This window comes from Poecilia formosa, unplaced genomic scaffold (genome assembly GCF_000485575.1).
Source record: "Poecilia formosa unplaced genomic scaffold, Poecilia_formosa-5.1.2 Scaffold40, whole genome shotgun sequence".
In the NCBI taxonomy this organism is placed as follows: domain Eukaryota; kingdom Metazoa; phylum Chordata; class Actinopteri; order Cyprinodontiformes; family Poeciliidae; genus Poecilia; species Poecilia formosa.
The window spans coordinates 1,236,969-1,258,715 of record NW_006799979.1 but is presented as its reverse complement, the minus strand read 5'-3'; the positions used below and the strand labels follow the sequence as shown (position 1 = coordinate 1,258,715).

Sequence of the window (21,747 nt, the reverse complement as noted above, 5' to 3'; positions counted from 1 at the left end):
GTACAAAAAAAAATCTACAGAAAGCTTACGACATACAGACAAAACACTCTGTGTCAGACATAAAGCTGTAAGCTGCAGGGGTGAAGTGAGGGTTAGCTCATAACTAATTCATTAGTTTAAAATATATTAATATTGCTTTCTGATCATAAACTTCTCTGCTTTAAAACAGCCTACAGGGGTCCAACCAGGTATAAGGTGTGATTAATAAAGATGCTTGTGAGTGTGAAATTAATTTAAATGTGTCATTTCAGTAAAATGAGATAAATCTCTTTATTGATTCCTAGTTAATTTCTGTCTGTTTGAGCTTCTGCTTTTTCTAATACAAAAAAAAACAAAAAAGAAAACAAACCAGAGAATCTAAACCTATATTGGAGGTTTTTACATTTCGAAGATTCAGCAGCAGCTCATTACTCTTCAACATATGCAGATGCTGCGACATGCCGAAGAATGATGAGTGGGCTCCTGCGGTGCCGTCTGTCAGGTCACTGCATTTCTAAGTCAGTGCGCAGTGGAGCAGTGCAGATTGTGTCAGATGGAAACTCATCTGGAGAATTTTATCATTAAGTTTGACTTCCTTCCTGCTGTAGTTTTTTTTTTTTAATTTTAAACTAAAAATTAAAAAAAAAAATCTAATTGAGAGACTCAGAACAAAAACTTTATTTTACTGTCACTCTATTATGTAACATCACAAACACGGACAATGACATTTTTATTGACTGTTCTTAGAATGATGATGATTTAGAGTTTTGCTGACAAAAACTTTTGTGAGTTTATTAAATTGACATTTAAACAGAAAATCCCCAATACATTCAGATTAACGATGCTTTTCAATGTTTCTGTAAGAAAAGGCTCCACAAGTCCTTTCTGTTTTCTGCCATTCCTCCGTTCAGAGAGCTTTACTAAACCACCCTGTGGTCTCCTCTACCACACGGTGCGCTTCAGCCCCACCCACATGGAGCGTTTGGTTCCCTGCGCGTCTCGGACGTCGTCCCAGTGCAGCTTGGTGTCGGGGACCTCGTCCACGGACTCCGGCTGGAGACGCGCTCCGTCTTTCGGGCTGGCAACCACCATGGGCAGCGGGCCCCGCTGGGCCTGGAACTCCACGACGTGGAGCTGCTTCTTGTTGGCCAGCTTCTGATGAGTTTCCTGAAGGGTGGTCGAAGCAGTGAAAGAGATTTAGCAATGTAATAATGACGAGGAGATGAGAAGGGCTTTATCTCTTGAGTTATTAATAAAAGCACAGGAGTTATGATGGTCTGAGACGACAAGAACAGTCAGATAAATCTTTTCTCTGACAAAGAAGGAAACCGCCAATTTCCTGCAACATAGCTGGAGTAATTTATCTTTTATGTCTGTGTGAGATTAATCAGCTTATGAAATCGATTAAATCAGCAATTAAGACGTGAGAATTTTTAAGAGACTTAAAATCATTTAGAGATCTGGCAGACTTCGCAGACAATGGACTAGAAACATAGAAACAACTAAAGGCTTTTGATCTTTATATCTTCAGAGATCTAATCGGAATATGTGGTTGAAAAAGAGGTGCTGGAATATTTAAACATTTAAAAACTAAATTTAGTAATTCTGAAAGAAACAGCCGTTGAATGAAATACAAACCCGGCGTGATGAGTTCATGTCATGTTTGCTGAATTCTGAACTCATGATTAACCCTCACCTACGAGGAACATGGTCTTTTGACTTTAGCTATATGCCTCAGATGATAAAAGCTAGACAGCACTGATCTCACGGAATTTAAAATCATTGTCCAAGGCCACCCCTAAGAAGGTTCCGGTCCATTCCTGCTCTCACAGCCTTCAAGCATTTCAGTAACCTATCCACAGACGGCGATCCACTGGATTTTAATGGAAGGTAAACCTGAGTGTCATCTGCGTAGAAATGGTATGTTATATTTCCGGAAAAATGGATCCCAGAGGAAGCAAGCACAATGAAAATAAAATACGACCCAGTATGGAGCCTTGAGGTACCCCGTTTTGAAGAGGAGAGCTGATAAAATTAACATGTGCTGTGGAAGATCAAACAAACTAAAGCCATTGTATTTGTTAAGGATTATTAGACAATTGTTAGAGGGGGGGAAAAAGGGTTAAATATCTGGAAAATTAATATTCAACCCCAGTAAAAATAAGAAAACTCCTGGTTTTTCTGACAGAATTACCTTTTCATGCGAGTCCTAACTTTTGAAAAGCTGCTTTCCGTACTTTAACATTAAATTCTCATTGACTGATTGATTGCCACCTCGTATAAAGGGTTAAATGTGTATCAGTACAAAATTATCAAACAGTTTTAAAATCAGCAAAATACTTTTTAGCTATATGCGGGTTTTCATGTGGGATCCAATCAATACTTAAATCACTTACGCATTAAAAACCGACTCAGTACAGTTTTGTACTTCAATGAAACTCTGCCTGAGTCTGTTCTCATTGGCCGATTCAACTGGCCTAAACAAATATGGACAATTCTAAATTAGGATTTTCAAAATGGACTGGACGCAAAGAATTACCAACACCAGTCACCGGCACGTTCAACTGTTCCCTAGTAAAGGATAAAAACAAACAAACAAAAAAACTAAAACCAGAAATCTAGTGACTTTATTTTTGGAGAATTTTTCATTTCTTACTGACGTCCCAACATGATCTCACCTGATTGGCCAACCCAGTGAAGAGCGCCCGCGTGATGCTGAGGAGATTGACCGAGCCTTCAACTTTACAGTACATGTCCTTGATGCCAATCAGCTTGCACAGCGTGATGACGGCCCTGTGGCAGCGCAGACCATAACCTGCACACACACACACACACACACGCACACACACACACACACACACACACACACACACACGCAATTAAATTCCAGCTGCAGTCACAGCAGAGTATATAATGATTAAATTGAAATGTTCAGAGCGGAACATCTGGCTCGAATTAGCTCTGGCAAGACGGACGCCGACCAACCCTCGCTTTGCTTCTTCATGCGCAGAGTCGTCCTCTTGAATCTGGAGTCCATGTCGTGATAAACTGTCGGCGGTGGAAAAAAAACAGCAGCTGCATCAGACGCACGGCAGAGCAGAGACAGATGGAAGCAAAACAGCCAAACCAATAAGTGATAAACAAATCCAGGAAATCTTAACGAGCTCCACGTGTTTTGCAGGCACTTGAGCTTTGATTTGCGGTTTTTATCCGCCTCCCAAAAACTTTACGTTGTAGTTCTCTACATGCCCACCAGATGTCCCTCCTGCTCACTGCAGCAGCTGCAGCCCTTTACTTATTCACACTCACTTCTTCCCCACAGGAGGAGCTGTGTGCTGCCAGACGCATTGCTTCAGGAGAAAACCCTGCGTTTGCTGACATCCAGTGAATCAAAGAACTCGATATTAAACGCGGATGCTGCTGCAGTGCAGATGGGCATGGATGAGGACAGAGAAGGAAATTCGAGTAAATGAATGTTCTAAAGATTTTTTTTTAGTGCTCATTTGACAAGTCAAGGTAAGTGAAGAATCGAAAAGTTGATTTAACTTAATATAAACTTCACATTCACTTAGATGACTCATCCACCGCAGGGAAACGAGCATTTGTTGTAGCTGCAGGGGGTCCGGCCTCATCTGACAGAGTGAGAAAATCAAAACAGATTTGCATTTCTTTTTTTTATTTCAGAGAAAAGAACTAATTTATCTTTCAGACGCTGGAAGACCGAACGGATAGAAGACATCAGTAAATCCGGTGGATTTCTTCAAGCAAAGACCGAAAGTGAGCGGGGTTGATATATTCGACGCTGCTGCTACTTATAAACAAACTTAACTTTATACAGAAAGCAATGATTCAAAGAACAGAAAATTATGTTTTTGGAGGAACGTTTACCAAAAACACGAAACCGACGACAAATCCCAAAGCACTTTACGATTCGAAGGGCCATTTTTGCCTTCAGTCCAGCCAAATAAAAGTCATTTAGAGACACCAATGTTACGTAATCATTGACAACTTATAACTTTATATAAACATCTTCTAGATGAAATTTGTTGTCATTTTAAAGGGCCACCTTTACAGAAAGAAATATGTTTAGGCTTTCAAGTACAGAACATGCATTTTGCTTAAAGAGAACACTTTCTTCTGTTGTATGTGAATTTTGTGGAAAATTAGAAAAAAAAAACTGACTTAATATCATAAAACAAGATGAAAAATTTACTTTTAGTGTCATTCTGAACAACAGAAAAGCTGAAAAACTGCTAAAAACTTTAATTCATTAAATTGACATTCATTCAATAATTTTGATCATGTGCTACAATTAGGGTCTGCGTCAGATTAAAAACACCTCGTAAAACTAATATTAACGCTAATAATAAATAACATGCTACTCATTCTAATCGAAACAACTTTTTATTGACTGCCAGCAAAAAGATCCTCATAAATAACAGAAAATTTAAAACATCAGTGTGTGTGTGTGTATTTAATATATTTAATTTGTTTCACATATTGAACTGAGTTGGTAATATGAATAAGCATTTCAACGATGTTCTAACTTATTGAATATGACTGCATATTTAAAACATTATTTATTGCTGTAGAATCCGTCGCCAAAGTTATTGAGAGTCTTTGTTAAAGTAACACACCAGGCAGGTCAGAGGTGCAGCTGTAAAGAAGTGGCAGCATCATGCTGCGCTCCAGCTGGTCAGAAGTAATGAGGTCAGTGTTATTAGTCCTATTAAAAGGGACAGCAACATAAACATGCAAGCAGAGCTACAATGGAACAATTTAGATCAAAGCATTTTCATGTTTTGGAATGGCCTAGTCAAAGTCCAGAGCAAAATCCAACTGAGAATCTGTGTGGTTCACATCTGCCCTCTATCCAGTCTGACTAAACTTGAGCTGGTTTGTGCAAAATGGTGAAAAAAGAAAAACTTAGAACTTTGTGTCATTTCCCATCAACTCCCCAATTTTGCACTTCTTTGTGTCTAATCCATAAAAACCTGAAAGAATGAATGAAAGGCCGCCGTTTTCAACGCGACAAAAATATTTCAAACTGGTATTTTTATATTTAAAGCAACATTTCAGCAGACCGGCTCATGCTGCAGCTGTATTCCTTTACAAAAACATCCGTTGGGTCAAATTGTTTCCACAGAGAGAAACTTCGGTCACAGAGCTGCAGAAGAAGAAATTCAAGTAATCTGAGGTGGTGACATTGAGACAAAGAGGGAAAAAGAAAGCAATCACACAGACAGGTTGCAGATGGCAGCACAGAGAGAGCTGAACCTGAGAAAATTAAATATACCACTGTTCCTGAAGTCAAGCAGGGTACAGATCCACACACATACACGCACACACACACACACACCCTGGCTGGTTTGGGGCCAAATTAGGAAGCTAACTTTCTCCTCTGGTGGGCGCGGCGGAGGCTGATGACTCACTCGCATTAATCTTTCTGACGCTGCTCTCCAGCAGCGGCGAAAGAAGCCAACTGGAGCTTTCCCATAAGAAAGTTCAAATAATGCGTTCTGATTCTCGTTCATTGCCTTACAAAACCATTTTTCAGATTATGTCACTTGGGAGACTATGAGTAGGTGATTCAAGGGGGCAGCAGAGAGGAAAAAAGGAGAAAGCGAAGTTGAAGAGATTATGAGCAAAGAGGGAACAGGAAGGAGAAGAGGTAAGATGTATAAACTGTTTAGTCGCCTCAAAAGTATCCATGACCGTATTCAAACTAACCTGGTAAATTAGCGGAGAGACTCAGTTAAAATTTTTAACCAAGTTAATTGCAGGGTTAGTAATTACTTAATCGCTTTTTAATCGAAAACTATATGTCGACAAAATAAGCAACATTTTTAATAAAAAAACAAAACAAAACAGTTTTGTGGGTAAGTGGCAAGAGAAGCGGCTTTGCCATCCATCGCTGTTGTTTGTGGATGTTGCTTGTGCATCAGATTTATGGGCGTACTAGAAACAAAAGATAAAGGCTCCAGCTCTGGACTTTTTTTTAGATAAACAAGCAAAACGTTGAATAATTGCGTAAAAAATTTAAACGTGTTAAATTCCTGCTTCTAAAATGACAATAAGAAACACGTTACCATTGAAAAACATGGAAATTAAGTTTGGAAAAGTTAAGAAATGTTCCTGTATTTGCTTGAAATGTAAAATTCAGACTGCTCCTGAAAATAATTTTGATTTTTAAACTTATCATAATGTTATATATAATATTTTTTATTGTTTTTTTTAATGGCGATTTTTAGCTAGTCAATTAACCCGACTATCTGACGCGATAGCTAGCCTGCACTCTGCCGCTTTACAGACCTAATTCATGGTCACACTTGGGTCATAATTTCATTAAATTAGAAAAGTACTTTTTCATAATAACCCTTTGAAAGGTTGCTTGAATAATGACCAGTCAGTAAACTGGATATGAACCAGTACTCACTGGTCAGCTCTACTGAGATGAGGAACTTACTGGTGTGGTTGTTGAATCGCTCAATGTGGTACAAATGGCGTTTGGCTCGGTTCTTGGCCTGCAAATCGCAGATGTAGGGCAAAACAGGTAGACAAAAATTAAGATGCACATTTTAAATATCTGACGACCTGGTCATTATCCAAATAAAGATTTGGATAAACACCAGGTAGCGAGAAAATGAGCAAGTCGACCCTAAAGCTGACGTGCTTTGAGTTCTTACCTTCCTCAGAGCTGCATTTCTGTCTGCTGCTTTACCCAAAGCGAAGCCTAATGACACAGAAAGGAGAGACAGGTTACAAATTGGCTTTCCTCTCTCCCCTAAAGGACTTTTTTTTTCTGTATTAAAAGAGAAATAAAAAACATAAGTTCGAGAAAAAAAAGAATAAGTCAGGATTTACAAGGAATCTGCTCTGATGCGTCTGCTTTAAAAATTCTGTCAACTCCTAAACAACATTCAGAGTCAAACTGCCCAACTTGTTTTAGTTTTAATTTATTTTATTTTTTAAAAAAAAAAAAAAAAGGATCAAACCTGCCACTCCATTGCCATTTCCTACAGCAACCAAACAGCTGATGGACCTCTTCCTGCCCTCCTTGGCCGTCATGTTGAACACACTCTTCACCTAAAATCCAAGAACAGCAAACCCACAATGTGACCTGGCAACACGTAAAGACAGTATTTATTAAAAAGGGAAAGAAAGAAAGTTAGGAAGAAAGAGAAATCAGACTTGGAGGTAGAGACAGCAGAATTATGACATTTGCACTGATATTTCATGAAGTCCTGAATTTTTCCAGTCAAAATAGTCCTTACAAATCGATCCAAGACATACAGGAAAAGATGCATTTGAATTCCAAATCCATTCGTTTTCAAAATTTAAATGTGACATTTTTTAAATAACTCCACTGCATCCTACTTAGCCAATTGTACATTTTTGTTTTAGTCAATGAGGTCCAAACTTTACTTTAATAATTGTCAACTGACAAAAGCATGTATTTCTTTAGTTGCTCCATCTTTCATAAATGTGGTTAAGATTGGCCTGATGGTACTGCTTGTTGATTATGCCCCTGCAGTGTTCAGTTGAAACTGTAGGGGGCAGCAGTCACATGCCAGAAAGACAAAAATGAAAGTTTAAGAAAAAGAACAGAAGCTGAAGAAGCTGTGCAGAGGAGAGTTGGAGGACAAATCGAAAGGGAAAAAAAACAAGATTATGAGAAAGGTAAGAGAATTGAGAGATCAAACAGACAAAATGAGGAAAACAACACAGAAGTGAGGAGAAAAACAATCTCTAAAGATGAGGATGGAAATTTGGTTTGACTTAATCTGGCTAATTAGGTGAAGAAGAAGAGAGCCACAACGTGACAAAACACAGAAGATGCATAAAAACTAAGAAAAACAACATGGTTATGGTGAAAAGTATTGTGAAGGAACGTTTCTGCGCAGATGAACATGCGTTACAGCAAACACGATGGGGTAAAAAAAAAGACAAAAAAGAAAAAAGAGAGCATGAGTTGTGAGATCATGAGTTTGTGCGGCACCCTGATGACACACAGGCAAACTGCTGACTCCCAGGAAAACAACATAAAGTACACGACTAACACACACACACACACACCTGCACAGAAACACAGAGTGAGACGGTTATAGTTTGAGCAGCCGAGCTGCACAGTGTCCACAGCGATACATAAAATCAGCACATTAAACCGAGTTCATTAGGAAAATTAGAGCTCTGATTACAGTATACATTTAAAGATGTTATAATGGACTTATTAATTAATGGGATTATTACGCAGTTGACACCCTGTCACCTAAGGCATTATTCATGGTTCTCAGTCAGCCTGAATGTAACTGCGCATTCACACCAGCTCTATTTAGCCCGCTTTAATCGAACTCTGGTTTGCTCGTCTAGAAAGTCTGGTCCGTTTAGGGAGGCGTGAACACGCAATCCAACTCTGGTCCACCTACAGTCCTAGGTCTCGATTCGGTTGAAGTGAATTCTGATGCGGTTCTGATGCATATGTGAATACCAAGTGGACCAGAGACCGCTCCAAAAGCAGGAAGTGGACTATAGCGCTGGGTATAGTCAGCGCTATACCCAGCGCTGACTATACAACCTAAATAAGCGTGCAAATCTAGCGCTAGCTGGAGAAATGGCTCCTGGTCTCTTAGTGACATCAAAAGATAAATCCTACAACCACTCAAACCTGACGTCACTCCATTTTTATTTACATACTGCGAAGGAGGAAATTGCCCTCATGTCGTTAGAGGTTTTTGTATCGTTTCCTTCAGCGGTTCTTGGTGCAGCGCCACCACAGGCGAGGAGGGGAACAGATCTTTAAAAGGATTTCGATCGTTTGACAATGCAGTGTGAAAGCGAACAGCACCAGGTGAAAATGTAGCAAATGTTGCAATTTTGGTTCAGCTGCGGCTTAAAAATGTAACGGCCTCACAGTGCCAGGTGACAGGTAGGGGAGGGGAAAGGTGTTGTGCACTATACCACCAGAGAAAACTCATTTCACTTTCTGTGGCATATCGGCACACACTGCCTATAGCAGAAACCCAATTAGAGAATGGTCAACATTTCCAAAGGAATGCTTGCAACTAGGGCTGACAAGCTTTATCGGTTTGATCATGATAAATCAACTATGGAGATAATCGTCAACTAGTTTAGTAACAAACTGGAGTAGACAGATTTTAAAAAAGAGGCTATTTGCAGAAAGAACAACACATTCAGAGCAGAAACCCACCAAAAAACAAACCAGTAGTCAATCTGCTTCACAATGAGTTAATTCAAGAATAATCACCAGATTAGCCGTACACTATAATTATGCTAAGTGAAGCAAAAATGGATGAACTTTCCACTTCTATTCGTTAGCTGCAGATGTTAAGCTTAAATTGAAGAAACATTGCTATTGCATTTAAGGCAATGAAATGTTTATTTTCTTATTTTTTTAAAAAAAAAGGAATATTTTAATATATTTTTAGTATTGCACAAAAGCAAACTAAAATGATAAAATTAAAAATTGATTACTAAAATAATGTGCGACTTGCATCTGAAGAAGCTAACGGTTACAAGCTAACTTCAACCAATTACATCCATGTAGGGAGTTTATTTGGAAAAGGAGGGACATTTAAAGGATGAAAAGGCTGCTGTAATTTCTGACTGCAGACAAAAATTACCTGGAAATATAGTCAATCAATGGTCTGATAATGGTAGTAAGACTATAAATTTAAAATCTTGTGTACATCTGTATTTACCACCTTACGTTTTTTTTTTCATAGATCGGCTCTTACTTTGAGCTGGCTCAACCCGGCTATAAATCCTGGCCTGCTCCAGCGCCTGCGTGCCAGAGGGAACAAGTGACAGAAAAGTGTTGCATCTCCTCTGATGGAGCTCCAAAGTTTAGCTTATGCGACAAGCACATTTCAGTGAAGGGTTTATAATTTAACCGTGGGGCCACAAACGAAGGATTGGGGTCAGGGTAGCAGCGAACGCCAAAACACTCCTACAACAATCCTGCAGGACACACAAACACACACGTTCACACGGAGGGGGTCCTGGATGCTTCAGCTTCCGTGGTTAAAAATATGAATCTACACAATTTCTTGGTTTTCCATCTCTAAATACACGCTTGTCGTTGATGTTTTCGCAGGATGTTGTGGGCATTTGCCACCTCTCATTTTGTTTCGTAGCCAAGTTTGCGTTTGAGGTCAAGGATAAAGAAACGGCGAGGTTTCCGCACAGATGGCGTTTCAGACGCATCTCGCGAATCAGATTCCATCAAGTTATTCATTCCCAAGTTCCAGTGTTGCCTCTGGCTACTAGAGCTGACGCCTGTGAAGACGATGAGGAGCTCCTGGCTGCAGTTGCCATTTTAGGTGAGGATGCATGGGCTTTGGCGGCGAATTAGCAGCACAGCAGATGGGCTAGAGATTTTTTTTTTTTCTTTCTAAGGCGGATGAGCGACAGAACGCTGGTGGGAGGATGTTTCTATCTTGCTCTCGCTGCTGCCTAATCGGTTATTTTCTCAATCTGTTGCTTCGCATCTCCTTGTCTGTCTGTATTTGTCTATAAGTTGCAGGGCAGGGGGGAGATCATCTCAGCACATGGGACCGCAGGGCAACGAGAAAGCACAAAGAAACTGACAATTGCAATGACATCACCTTTGCATTAGCATGCATTATCTTGGCAACTCGGGTTTTCACGTTCCCCCAGCTCTGCGAACAATAAAGGGGTTTGTTGTACTTCATTGTGGCAAAAGTTTACGTTTGGTTGTGTCCTAAATGCACCTCAAGTAAAGTTATTTCTTTGATTTAAGAGACTTAATAATCTGGAGATCTTTGAAACGGCTCATTTTTCAGACATCAAAAACTAAAAAAAAATAAAAATGTACTTATTGCCGGAAAAACGGATGGATTTTTTAAGCACTTTTTGAAGTGGTAGAGAAAAAAAGTGTAAATTTGCATAACAGGTCTCCTTTAATATCTACAAATCTAAAACACTCTTTTAAGTGGTAAAACAAAAACTATAAAACACTGAGGATAATACAAACTCAAACAGCGTGTGTAATACATGCAGGTATGTTTCTCAACATCAACTACTCTTGCTTCAAATACAAAACTGATGTGTGTGTGTGTGCGTGTGTGTGTGTGTGTGTTCTACTTTCCTGCTATTATTTGCCCTGTGATTTTATAGTTTTTCTGATCAAATCTAATGTGCTTGGCAGCTGCAATCTAAATTTACCACAAGCAGCCCATCCCGTCTAAAAGTGCACATAAAATTTCTCTTTTTCTGCCAGCTGTTTGTTTGCAACCAAACTTTCAAGGTTCTTAACTTCAGGGAGGAAAAAAACAACAAAAAAAACTTGTTCTATCACTGACAAGGCTCCATCTCCGTTAATGAAATCACTGAATCCAGTCCAAGAGGCTGCTGAACCTGGAGGGAGGCCATGAACATCACTTTCATCTTGTTTCACTTTAACTCTGTCATCCCTTCTTTTCTTTTTCAACAAACTACTTTGTGAGCGTGCCAGACATGCTTTCTCTTTTCTTAGAGCCTGATGTTTGTGATGTATTATTTTTAACTAAATGTTACGCCACTCTGTGACATCGCTGGGCTTTAAATGAGTTTTTGCATGACGACGTTTAATAGCATTTCCCCATCCAGGTAGGGAACATTTGGCTTTACCTAAACTTGATGGCAGTCATAAAATATTTAATCTGATCATTAAAAGATAACGTACTTTAAAGTGGGAGGAACTTGGGACTTTACAGGATTAATAATTATACTATAAAAAGTCAAGGTGTGAAGTAGTTTAAAACATTAGTAAGAGACTTCTGCAATGCTTAAGTTTAAAACATGCACTGCAAAAACACAAAATCTCCCCTAAGTATTTTTGGTCTAGTTTCCAGGGCAAATATCTTAGTGTGCTTGGAATGCAACAGATATAACTGACAGGTCACTTTTCAGCAAGATAAAGGAGTTTTTTTTTTATAACTGAATTATTTCTTAAGATTGATTAAAAAAAAACAGTACAAGCTGTAAGGCTAACAATGGAACAAGATATTTTTCTCACATTTTAACTGATAGTATTGAAACAAAAGTCTCTTGTTCCACTAGCAGATTCACTTCTAACTAGTAGTTCTACATTAATATTAAGAAATTATTCACTTAAAACAAGCTCCTACAGCTAGCTGAAAAGTTACTCGTATTTGTTTCATTTCAAGTGTACTAAGATATTTGTACTAAAAACAAGACCAAAATACTTGGTAAAATGTAGGTTTTTTTCCCCCATTATAACTCTTAACTCTGGATTAATCATGTGTATCTTCCCTTTAGGTCCCATTTACACAGGATTAGGAGCGCGGTGTCAGGAAACAGAATGCGAGTGGTCTTTTAAGGGTTTTTGGCACAGGTGCAGTGGGCTTGGCATCGAGTCAGAATTGCTTGACTATTTTAACAATTCCTGTAAACAACGCGGTGAGGTACAAGTGGCTTATTATCATGGTGGCAGCATGTAGGCGGCCTGGGAAGGAGCATTCTGGAGAACGGAGGCAGGAAAACCCGGATTGAGGCCTGCAGGAAACACCAATGAGGTTTGGGCATCGATAGTTTGAAAAACGAGCAGCCAGCTGCGCCTCATCACACTCACCATGTGCAGGCAGTAGGTGAGTTGGTTGCCATTTCTGTTGCGCTCCTCTCCCTGCTCTAGCTTTGAGCAACAAGCTCTCAGGCAACGGAGACAACCAATCCAGACTTGTCAAACAGCAAAAAAAAAAATAAAATAAAAAAAAAGAAAACAAATACAGTGCCATACTCTAGCATCTTTCCTGAAACTGCCATGCTGGACAAATATCATCAACTTTGGGTTTTTCAAGCAATAGGCTTTCATAGAAAATCCCACAACTTTTAATGCATGGAGTTTAATGATAAAGAGGGAAAAGCTGGAGAACTCCTTTTACGGTTAGAAGAAAAACAAGTTGAGTTTTTGAGTCTCAGTAATGTCTTGGTTTTTTCACCTGCCTAGAAATCCACAGAGATCATTGTGCTAAAGAATCCCATTCAGCTACACCGTCCCAGGCAGCCGACAGCCAGATGAAGTCGTGCAGAAGTAGACAACAGCATGCAGCTGCTTCCTAAAGCAATCCAAGAGAGTAATCCCAAGCCAGGGTGGTGGAGCCATCAGAGATGTAGGTGGTACAATCACTGCTGCTGATGTGTTAGTATGAGTACGGCTATTAGGGCTGAAATGATGAATTTGATTAATTGTGATGAATCAATTATTGAAACAATCGTTAACTAATTTAGTAATTGGTTAATTGTTAACTTGCGTGCACAGACCCAAAAAAAGGTCAACTGCTGAAAGAACAATACCCTCGGAGTGGTAATTAAGCCAAAACTGTGGAAAAAATATGAATTTTCTGCATATTTTGTAGATTAACCTTCCCACAGTCTTAAGAGATGGGATCCATTAGACCCAAACAAGCTTTTTGCTGTGTGTATGGCGGTTCTTTTTTTCTTTGTGGTTTCGGGAACTGACAGTCTGACGGGACAACCCTCTAGTCTCCTACCTGCTATTTGTCTATGGTTTTTGCTGGGCTCCTCCTGAGCAACACGAAGGCTTTATAAAGGAATGCTGTGTTATTGTAGGCAATTAAATGTTTAAGTTTTTTATATAAAAATAAATTGAATAGTTTGCATATTTTGGTGAATTTCTAATATTGCACAAAAAGGGCTTAAAAGAAGAGCGCCACTTGCGTTGCCCTGAGCAAATAAGAATCAACAGCTACTGCAAAAAATCTGATGTTTCTCTAACTTTCCAACTGCAGTCAAAACCCCAAAGTTTTGAGTTTTGTGGTTTGTGTCTCCTTGTTTTCCCAAACTCAGATTCACAGGCTTTGCTCCGCCTCTCGCTTTTTCATCCGTCTCCATCCCCTCTTCCGCTTCTCCCGCTGGATCTGCTCACTAATGCAGCCTCATCGTCCTTGGGAGACAAGCCCTTTTTTTTTTTTCTCTTTTTTTCCAGTAAGCCTCTTCCATTTCATTAGGCCTGAATTTATAGTGCCACACACAGACACACACTCATCCCCATGAAGGGTGTATTTATAGAAGGCGATGGCACCATAAAAGTGTCTGTCGGCTTCCAAGGGGAAGTCTAATGTCTGTGACACCGCTCTTATTAATGCGCGCAGGAGAGCTGGGGAAGACTATCAATGGGAAACACACCCACACGCATTAATGTGCATTTATGGAGTAGAAAAGAAAAAAAAACATGTGTAAAAGGTGATTAAAAATGGTTATCATGAAGAAAAAGTGAGCACCACAGAAATCTACATGAAATATTTAGAAATGACATCCAGCTGTGCAGTAACCATGAATAATGCACAGCTTATTTCCTACAGAAGAGTATTGTGTGTGAAGAAGGGCCACAGAGGCATAGTTGGGTGTTTGGTGTGTGTACATGTGACCCTGTGGCAGAGCTCCCACCAGCTCACCAGGGCCCATTAGTGCTAATTGAATTAAGGGGAGATTCTGCATGACGAACAGAGAATCTAAATGAACTGTCCGCAGAGAGTACCGTATCCATATGTCATCCAACACACACACACACCCACGCATGCACACACACACGCATGCGCATGCACACAGCCACTTTGTCTTAGGTCTTTCAATTTAACAACTGCTGAGTGGAGTCATTCAGCTGTAGGCCGAAGCTTGAAGTTGCCTTGCTACATTTTATTAGAGTTGCATGTTGGAATATTTTCTTTGGCTTAGTTTTAAAACATAAACAAATACAACAAAATATATTTAGTTAAAGACTAAACTTCTCAATTTAAAGTGACAGGTGGATTAAATAGGTGGTCAGATGCATTCTGGACAAAATCCGTCTTCCATGAAGCAGGAAGCTTCAACATAAAAATGTCCTGAAAATTCATTAAAATGTAAATATACATTTTCCGTGGGAATGTTGTAAAGATGAAATTATTTTTGAAAACAGTTGTACTGATGAGGAAAACGGCTGTTCTGACAAGTTGAGATCTCACTGACTAGAGGTATTTTTTTTTCTGTGCTAACTGAGTTAGCACAATTAGCATAGCCTATTTCTTACTGACAGCTCAGGTAAGAAACGGAAAACAAAGTTTATTTAAAGTAGAACAGAGCAGTTCAAAAGTCTCTTTCTTTTCTTCTCTTGGCATGCATGCCGCCCCGTCCCAACGCCGCCCAGGGCAAACGCCCATCTCAAAAACCACTGCTCAGTCAGTTACATATAATTGGTCCTCAGCACTGTTCACTCACTTTAAATAGATGCGGTCACACTGTCCCGTATCTCGTTATGCCATCAAAATGAGAAGACTAATGCAAAGGTGTGTGTGTGTGTGGAGCAGCAGTTTTATAGCAGTACTATAAAACTTTGCGTTTGTGCCGACAATTAACTTTGTGGACGTTTTAGTTAGCCTATTTATTTTACCTCTTTAATATTGTACCTGTTAAGGTACAAAGGGTAAAGCAATGAAGAGTTTTGCAGCTTAAATAACGCCACAGAAACAGAGCTAAGGTGAGTCTTAACAATGTTAATTAATATTTTGGTGATTTTAGGAAAACATTAGTAGAACTCCAAAATGGCATCACGTCCATGTGTCTGCATAAACCATAAAAGAAGACGACGATGAAGACAAAAAAAAAACAAAAAAAAAACATGTCTGCTAACTCGTGCAGCGGAGGTGAAATATTAAAGATTCACCTCTGAAACAACTCAGCCAGTTTCCCAAACCGACACCTTCTCTTTTCTTATTCAACAAAAACTTTTACTTTTGCTCTGATAATTTCGGCTGAAAGTATTGACCTTCTTTGTTCGAGGGGAAAAACGTCAGACCGTACACGCTCAGCGCTTTCAGACTTCCTGCTTCCTTTGCTCAGTGACCCTGAACAGAACCGGAAAGATTAGAATACGTCGCGGTTCTCTTTAGGTATATATTTTTTTACTTTCAAAGACTCACAAAAAAAGCTAGTCTAGCTTTGTTCATACAGCTGATATTTCCCTTCTGATTTTCACTGCACGGAACTTAAGACTTTAAGCAATAAAAATGTAAATGAAGAAAAAAAAAAGTGTTCCAGACCACAGTAGAGAAAAAAAGATGTGCTGCAGACTTTTTTGACATATTAAAACTATTTTTTGTATCATAATCTTAAAATGAAAATTAATGAGGAATTAATAACCCACGTCTTGGATAATATGTACAAAATAACCGTAACCAAATGCTATTGCTATTGATTTGTTTTAGGTCCATTAAAGTTTGTTTCAAAATCAACCAATCAGGCACAAGTGAAAGAATTTCACTTTAGCAAATATACATGCCTCGAATTGTAGTGATATTTTCCATTTGACTTATTTGTCTGGGGTATGTTCAAGCTTAGTGTCATATTTGTGCTTCAATTTCAAAACTAAATCAATTTATTGACATGTTCAAATAAATGTATGTGTTAGAAGTTTCCCCTGATCGGCTCCGATTAGTGATCAGCAGATCATGTTTTTTTTCTAGTCGCTGAAACCGTCAAAACTAGGAACCGCCATCAATTTATTCAGTTAGTGCATCAACCAATAGCATATATTTTGATATGTCCAATTTTGCTTTAATAAAAAATAAATGTATTAATAATATTTTTTTGCCACATTACGCTTTGCAAGTATGATTTTACTTTGTTCTGTAAAATGTGATTAAAACAAGGTGATTACAAACTCAGTGCATAATTTGTAATGGTCCTGATTGTAAAATGTATGAAAATAATAACTTTTCTAAAACAATCAGCCCTGAAACAAGCCTCTGTACATTTGTAATCTGTTCAGTAAAAAAACAAAAACAAAAAAAGACTCACCTCAATGACTCGAGAATCAAAGCCTTCATAGGTTTCTGCCAAGACACAGGAAAATAAAAAAAGAGAACGACTTGAAACTCAAGCACACATCCCAACATGATGAACAGATTAGACCGGCCTCCTGCTAGCAGGACAAATGCCCAGAAGTCTTTGAAGCAGCGTAACGAGTTTGCACTTCTCATTTTCAGTGACCTCTGAAGGATGTTTGTTTCCCTATGGCAATCTGCTCACTTCTAGCCAATTAACAACAAACAAAGGCGGAATTAAACAAAAAGCCATGGAGGGGAAAAAAAGAGAAAACAAACAATATCAGGACACATCTGTCATCTGGGGGGAATGTCCCACCGTCTTCATAAAAGCCGACCTGATCACAGGCAAACGAGCTGAAAATGCATCCTGCATCCATCGTTTGTGTGTTGGGAGAATAACAACTAGAGTATGTGTGTGTGTGTGTGCGTGTGTGTGAGCAAATAGGCGCAAGACAACAAATATACATACAGTGCCTCGCAAATTTATTCAGACCTGATGAGATTTTACACATTTTGTTCAGTTACAACCACAAATTTCAGTGTATTTTCAGGTGATTTTGTGCTACAGACAAACATAAGGTAACATACGAGTGTGAAGTGTTTCTTGCAATAATAATGTGAAAGACATTTTACTCCAACACCCCTAAATAAAATCCAGTCCAACCAGTTGGTTGCATAAAAAGCTCACCTGTATGTAACTTAGTTCATCATGACATGCTGAATGTTGGGCTTTGTAAAACCGGCAGCATTGTCTGGTTTGTCTTATTTGGCTCTACTTTGAGTCATTTAGCGACTATAAATCTGGGTAAATAAACATCAGCTGAGGCGTTCCTCAAGTTTCTGTTCTTAGACAACTTTCACTAAACATCAATTAGTTCTTTCATTTCAAATTTCTTACTATATTTGTATCCTGGTGACACACGACTTATATCTGTGTGTCCGTCCATGACCAAACCCCAATGCAGCCACTGAGTCAAGAGTGAATTTTCTTTAGTTTGACGCAAAAAAAAACAAAACAAAACAAAACAAAACAAAAAAAAGAAACAGAATTAATAGTTTTTAATTTAAAACTTTGGCTATGAGGTCAGGCTGACAACATGGAGATGAGAAATGTTCTCTGTAACACTCCACCCTGACCGGCTCACTGCATACATTCAAAAGTTTTAAATGAAATCTACAATAATTACACTAATAAACTACAACAGCTCCTTATTGTCCCTGGAAGAACCTTTACAATTAATACAGTAATAGTTTGAAATGGGAAGAACACTAACAGTTACTTTAATACGTTACAGCGCTCAATGCAAAACAAACACTAACGTAGTCTAATTAGCTTATAACAAAGTCGAAAAAACTTTGTGAAAAGAGGAAATTTTATAATAAAGGCCAACATAAACCTTGAAGGTTCAAAAGAATGCGACAAGAAAGTTGGTCCTGAAGGAGAACAAAGATTGAAAATGTGTGAATTAGGAAGGAGACTATAGATAGATTGAAAAATAAAAATAAAAATAAGAGATGAAGACTGAAAAGATCAAGCAAAGAACAGAAATTACAGAAAACCTCGGGGTGTGATATAAGCGCAAAGTGTGAAACCAGAGGGAAAGTGGAAAGGGAGGTGAAAACCCATCTAAATCAACACGGAAGGACAGAAACGTCTTTCTAAATTAGGAAATCGTCCCACTTGACACTTGAGTCGAAGCCTCATCTTCATCACTGATAATGGGCTCCCATACTGACCTGTCACTCTTCCTCTCCCACACACAGCTGCACAGCCCCTTATTACTCCTCTGCTGCCTCATCCGTCTCCCTCTCGTCCCACCGCTGCCGTTATTTCCACGTCCTCCTGTGCCACTCGGCGCGTCTGTCCGAGAGTGAGCTGTGCCTCTGAGCCTTGTTTGTGTCATGATGCGGACTCACTGATGATTATCCAGTCTGCACTCAGGCCGCGCTTAGATGTCGCTTTTAGACTGGAGTGTCTGTGTCTGGGTTTTAGTGCAGGCGGCCTAGTGCGTGTCGTTTTGCAGAGGTTACGCCATCTTTGCAAAAGTACCAAGACTTGATGATGTAGTTGTGCTAAAGAATTGCATAACACACTGGTTCTAATTTCTACAAAATATGATTAAGAAAGTATCCTGATGAAATACAATGTTTGTGGTTGTAACACAACATGTAAAAGTTTAATGCGTGTGAAGAATTTTGCAGGGTACTCCAAGTAGAAGTTTGTATTCATCTCCAGGTTGTTTGTGGTTGGAAATAAAAGCAATAGCAGAGTAGGGCTGAATCGATTAATCGGATTGATCGTTATGAATCGATTATTGAAATAATCATCAACTAATTTAGCAATCGATTAATTGTGGAGAATACTGACTCAAAAACAGGCCAATTGAAAAAGACCAACATACTTAGATGAGTAAATAAGCCTGAAATAATAATAAAAAAAGTACATTTTGTATTTCAGGTTAATAAAAGCCTTCTTTGTCTGTAATTATGCTCCACCCAGAACTTCAAAGGGTTCAATTTTCGTAAAAAAAACAACAAAAAAAAACAATTTCCAATTATTAATCACTTAATCCAAAAAATAGTCAACAGATCATCCCTACAGTGTATTGTCGTTAAGTCGAGCAGAATTGATGTCAGAAGTATTTATTTTTTGAGCTACAAATTATCAAGAAAACTAAAGGAATACTATGTTATGACATTTTAAGCATTAAAATGTTAATCTTCTTTTTTAAAATAATTAAAAGAAATTAAAAATCAGCACAATGTGTCAATTTCGTTATCCGATTAATCGATTAATCGTCAGTTGCGGTCCTAAAGCGGACAGGTTACCTCCATAGGGCCCAGGGTCAGGCTGCCCCAGGCTGATGCCCCCCAAGGAGCTTCCGGTCCAGCCTCTCTCTCTCTTCACCTTCATCCTCCTCCTCTTCTCCCACTCGTCCCTCTGCCGAACTGCCGGGAGACAAGGCAGACGAACATCTCACTTCGAGCGGCTCGACGCAAGACCCGTCAAAGGTGCTCTCAGTCACTGTCAAATTAGGCGAGTGATTACTGCTAACTAATGAGATCACAGTGGAAACAAATTGGAAACTTCTCACGCCAGCGGTGCTTCAATTTCTCAAATTGAAGACTTCATTTCTCCCTCTCCCCCCTGCTGTTTTTCTCCTCATGCTTCATAAAAAGGAAATTTCCACTGCATTAAATGAAGGTAACAATTTCACACAGGTTTGTGTTGGGAACAGCGTTGTGTAGTAACTAGTTACATCCACTTAGTTACATCTATTTGAGTAACTTTTTTGGGGGGACGGGGGGAAAATACTTTTAGGATTATTTTTTACTATTCTGTACTTTTATACTTTGCTTGAGTCATTTTTTTTATGAAGTATTACTACTTTTAATTTCTGGAGTTACTTCACTGAATGAAGAACAAACAAGTTTTAACCAAAAAAGTCACCACACATACGCACACACCTGCAGGTTTTGCTAAAGTTTCATAAGTATTACACTAAAACCATGTAAAATGCCTTATTTTGTTATTTTGTAATCATATTATTTATATGAATTATTTTCATTTAGGTTGTAAAAGACAAACATGCATTTTACAACATAAAATACATTTTGGTCCGTCCGATTATGTAATTTCTAAATATTAAATGATTGATGTTTTGATCAGATACAGCTTTTTTTTTTTAACCAAATACTTTTAAACTCTTACTTGAGTCATTTCTTGGACGGCTACTTATTACTTTTATGTGAGTAAAAATATGCTGAAGTATTGCTACTCTTATTGGAGTACAATGTTTATCCAACTCTCCACCTCTGGTTGGTGACAAAGTAGCTATGATTTTTACCTCAATCTTAAGTCTGCAGAAGCAGATGAAAAAAAATTTAATATGTGTCAATGTGTGTTTTTACTTAGTTCAGCTTGAACTTCCTGTTGCTCGGCGTCGCTTCTTCGGCTGAAGCTCTGCACGGCGCCGTCTTTTAATACAGGAGAATTCAGACCAGGCCACAAAAAACCACCTCGACCTAAAGACAGACGAGAACAAGGACATCCGTTCAATAAACAGCAAAACTTCAAACATGTAGGGAGGTAATGATCCATTTTAAAGATTAAGCTGCTGTATTTTATTTATTAATTTTTCTTGCAGTAGACAGAGAATTAGGCTAATGAACACATGATATTTAGCTAAAATGAGGTCAAAACGAAAGGAAAGACTGAGAGAGAGAGTGAAAGAAAAGTGAGGAAAAATGACTCCAAATCCTAAAAAGAGGCCACAGTGAACAAAAAGTCATTTTTCCGATCAGCAAAGAGCTGCAATTCATTCATTCAGACTGGCTTATGAATATTCTAGAGTCCATCAGCTGTCTGTTAGCATTAGTTAGAGGCATAAGTGCCAAATTATTAGAAGCATCTCTCTAAAGCCAAGGAGGATAAATTACAGCCTGTTTGAAAAGGGAAAATCATGTAGCCAGCCTCATGTTTATGTCTGAAGGAACCAGGAGATGCACAAACACACACACACACACTTCAAGAGTCATTTTCCAAACACAAACAGATGCTGTTTCACCTTCTCCGATCACCTGTCCTCGATTGAGGTCTTTCTTCATTTTGCGTTTGGTTCGCTTCCCTCGGCCCTTTCTGCCTCCGGCTCCGGATTCAGCCAACACACCCTTCCACAGTTCCTCAGCCGTCACTGCCAACACACACACACACACATTAATCATAATTGAAAAGTTTTTTATTTATTTTTTTAAATAGGTTCTTATCTTGTCTTTTTGTACATATTTACCTCATCATTAGAAAAATGACAGAATGTTAAAATAAGAGCAAAACTAACTATGAATAAATTATTTGAAAGGTTAAATCAGACTGACCACACAAGCAGATTGATCTAAAGGCCAA

At 38.7% G+C, this 21,747-nt stretch overlaps 1 protein-coding gene and 1 long non-coding RNA gene across 2 annotated transcripts in view; one reads left to right on the top strand and one right to left on the bottom strand.

Annotated features, from left to right (window-relative positions):
- Positions 1-635: 635 nt before the first annotated feature.
- The window catches only part of mrps5 (mitochondrial ribosomal protein S5), a 25,688-nt gene continuing 4,576 nt past the window's right edge, over positions 636-21,747 (bottom strand). Inside the window, exons 3-12 of the mRNA XM_007551114.2 lie at positions 21,413-21,538; positions 20,757-20,870; positions 19,674-19,793; positions 16,816-16,850; positions 6,975-7,065; positions 6,666-6,712; positions 6,446-6,503; positions 2,965-3,027; positions 2,658-2,794; positions 636-1,146 (exon numbers count right to left, since the gene is read on the bottom strand). Coding sequence (XP_007551176.1) covers positions 922-1,146; positions 2,658-2,794; positions 2,965-3,027; positions 6,446-6,503; positions 6,666-6,712; positions 6,975-7,065; positions 16,816-16,850; positions 19,674-19,793; positions 20,757-20,870; positions 21,413-21,538 — 1,016 coding nt within the window. The 3' untranslated portion in view covers positions 636-921. The remainder of the gene's footprint in view (positions 1,147-2,657; positions 2,795-2,964; positions 3,028-6,445; positions 6,504-6,665; positions 6,713-6,974; positions 7,066-16,815; positions 16,851-19,673; positions 19,794-20,756; positions 20,871-21,412; positions 21,539-21,747) is intronic.
- On the top strand, positions 3,034-5,791 carry LOC107836126 (uncharacterized). Its single transcript, XR_001661977.1, has 2 exons — positions 3,034-3,619; positions 3,689-5,791. It is a non-coding gene; the product is annotated as an uncharacterized LOC107836126 (long non-coding RNA).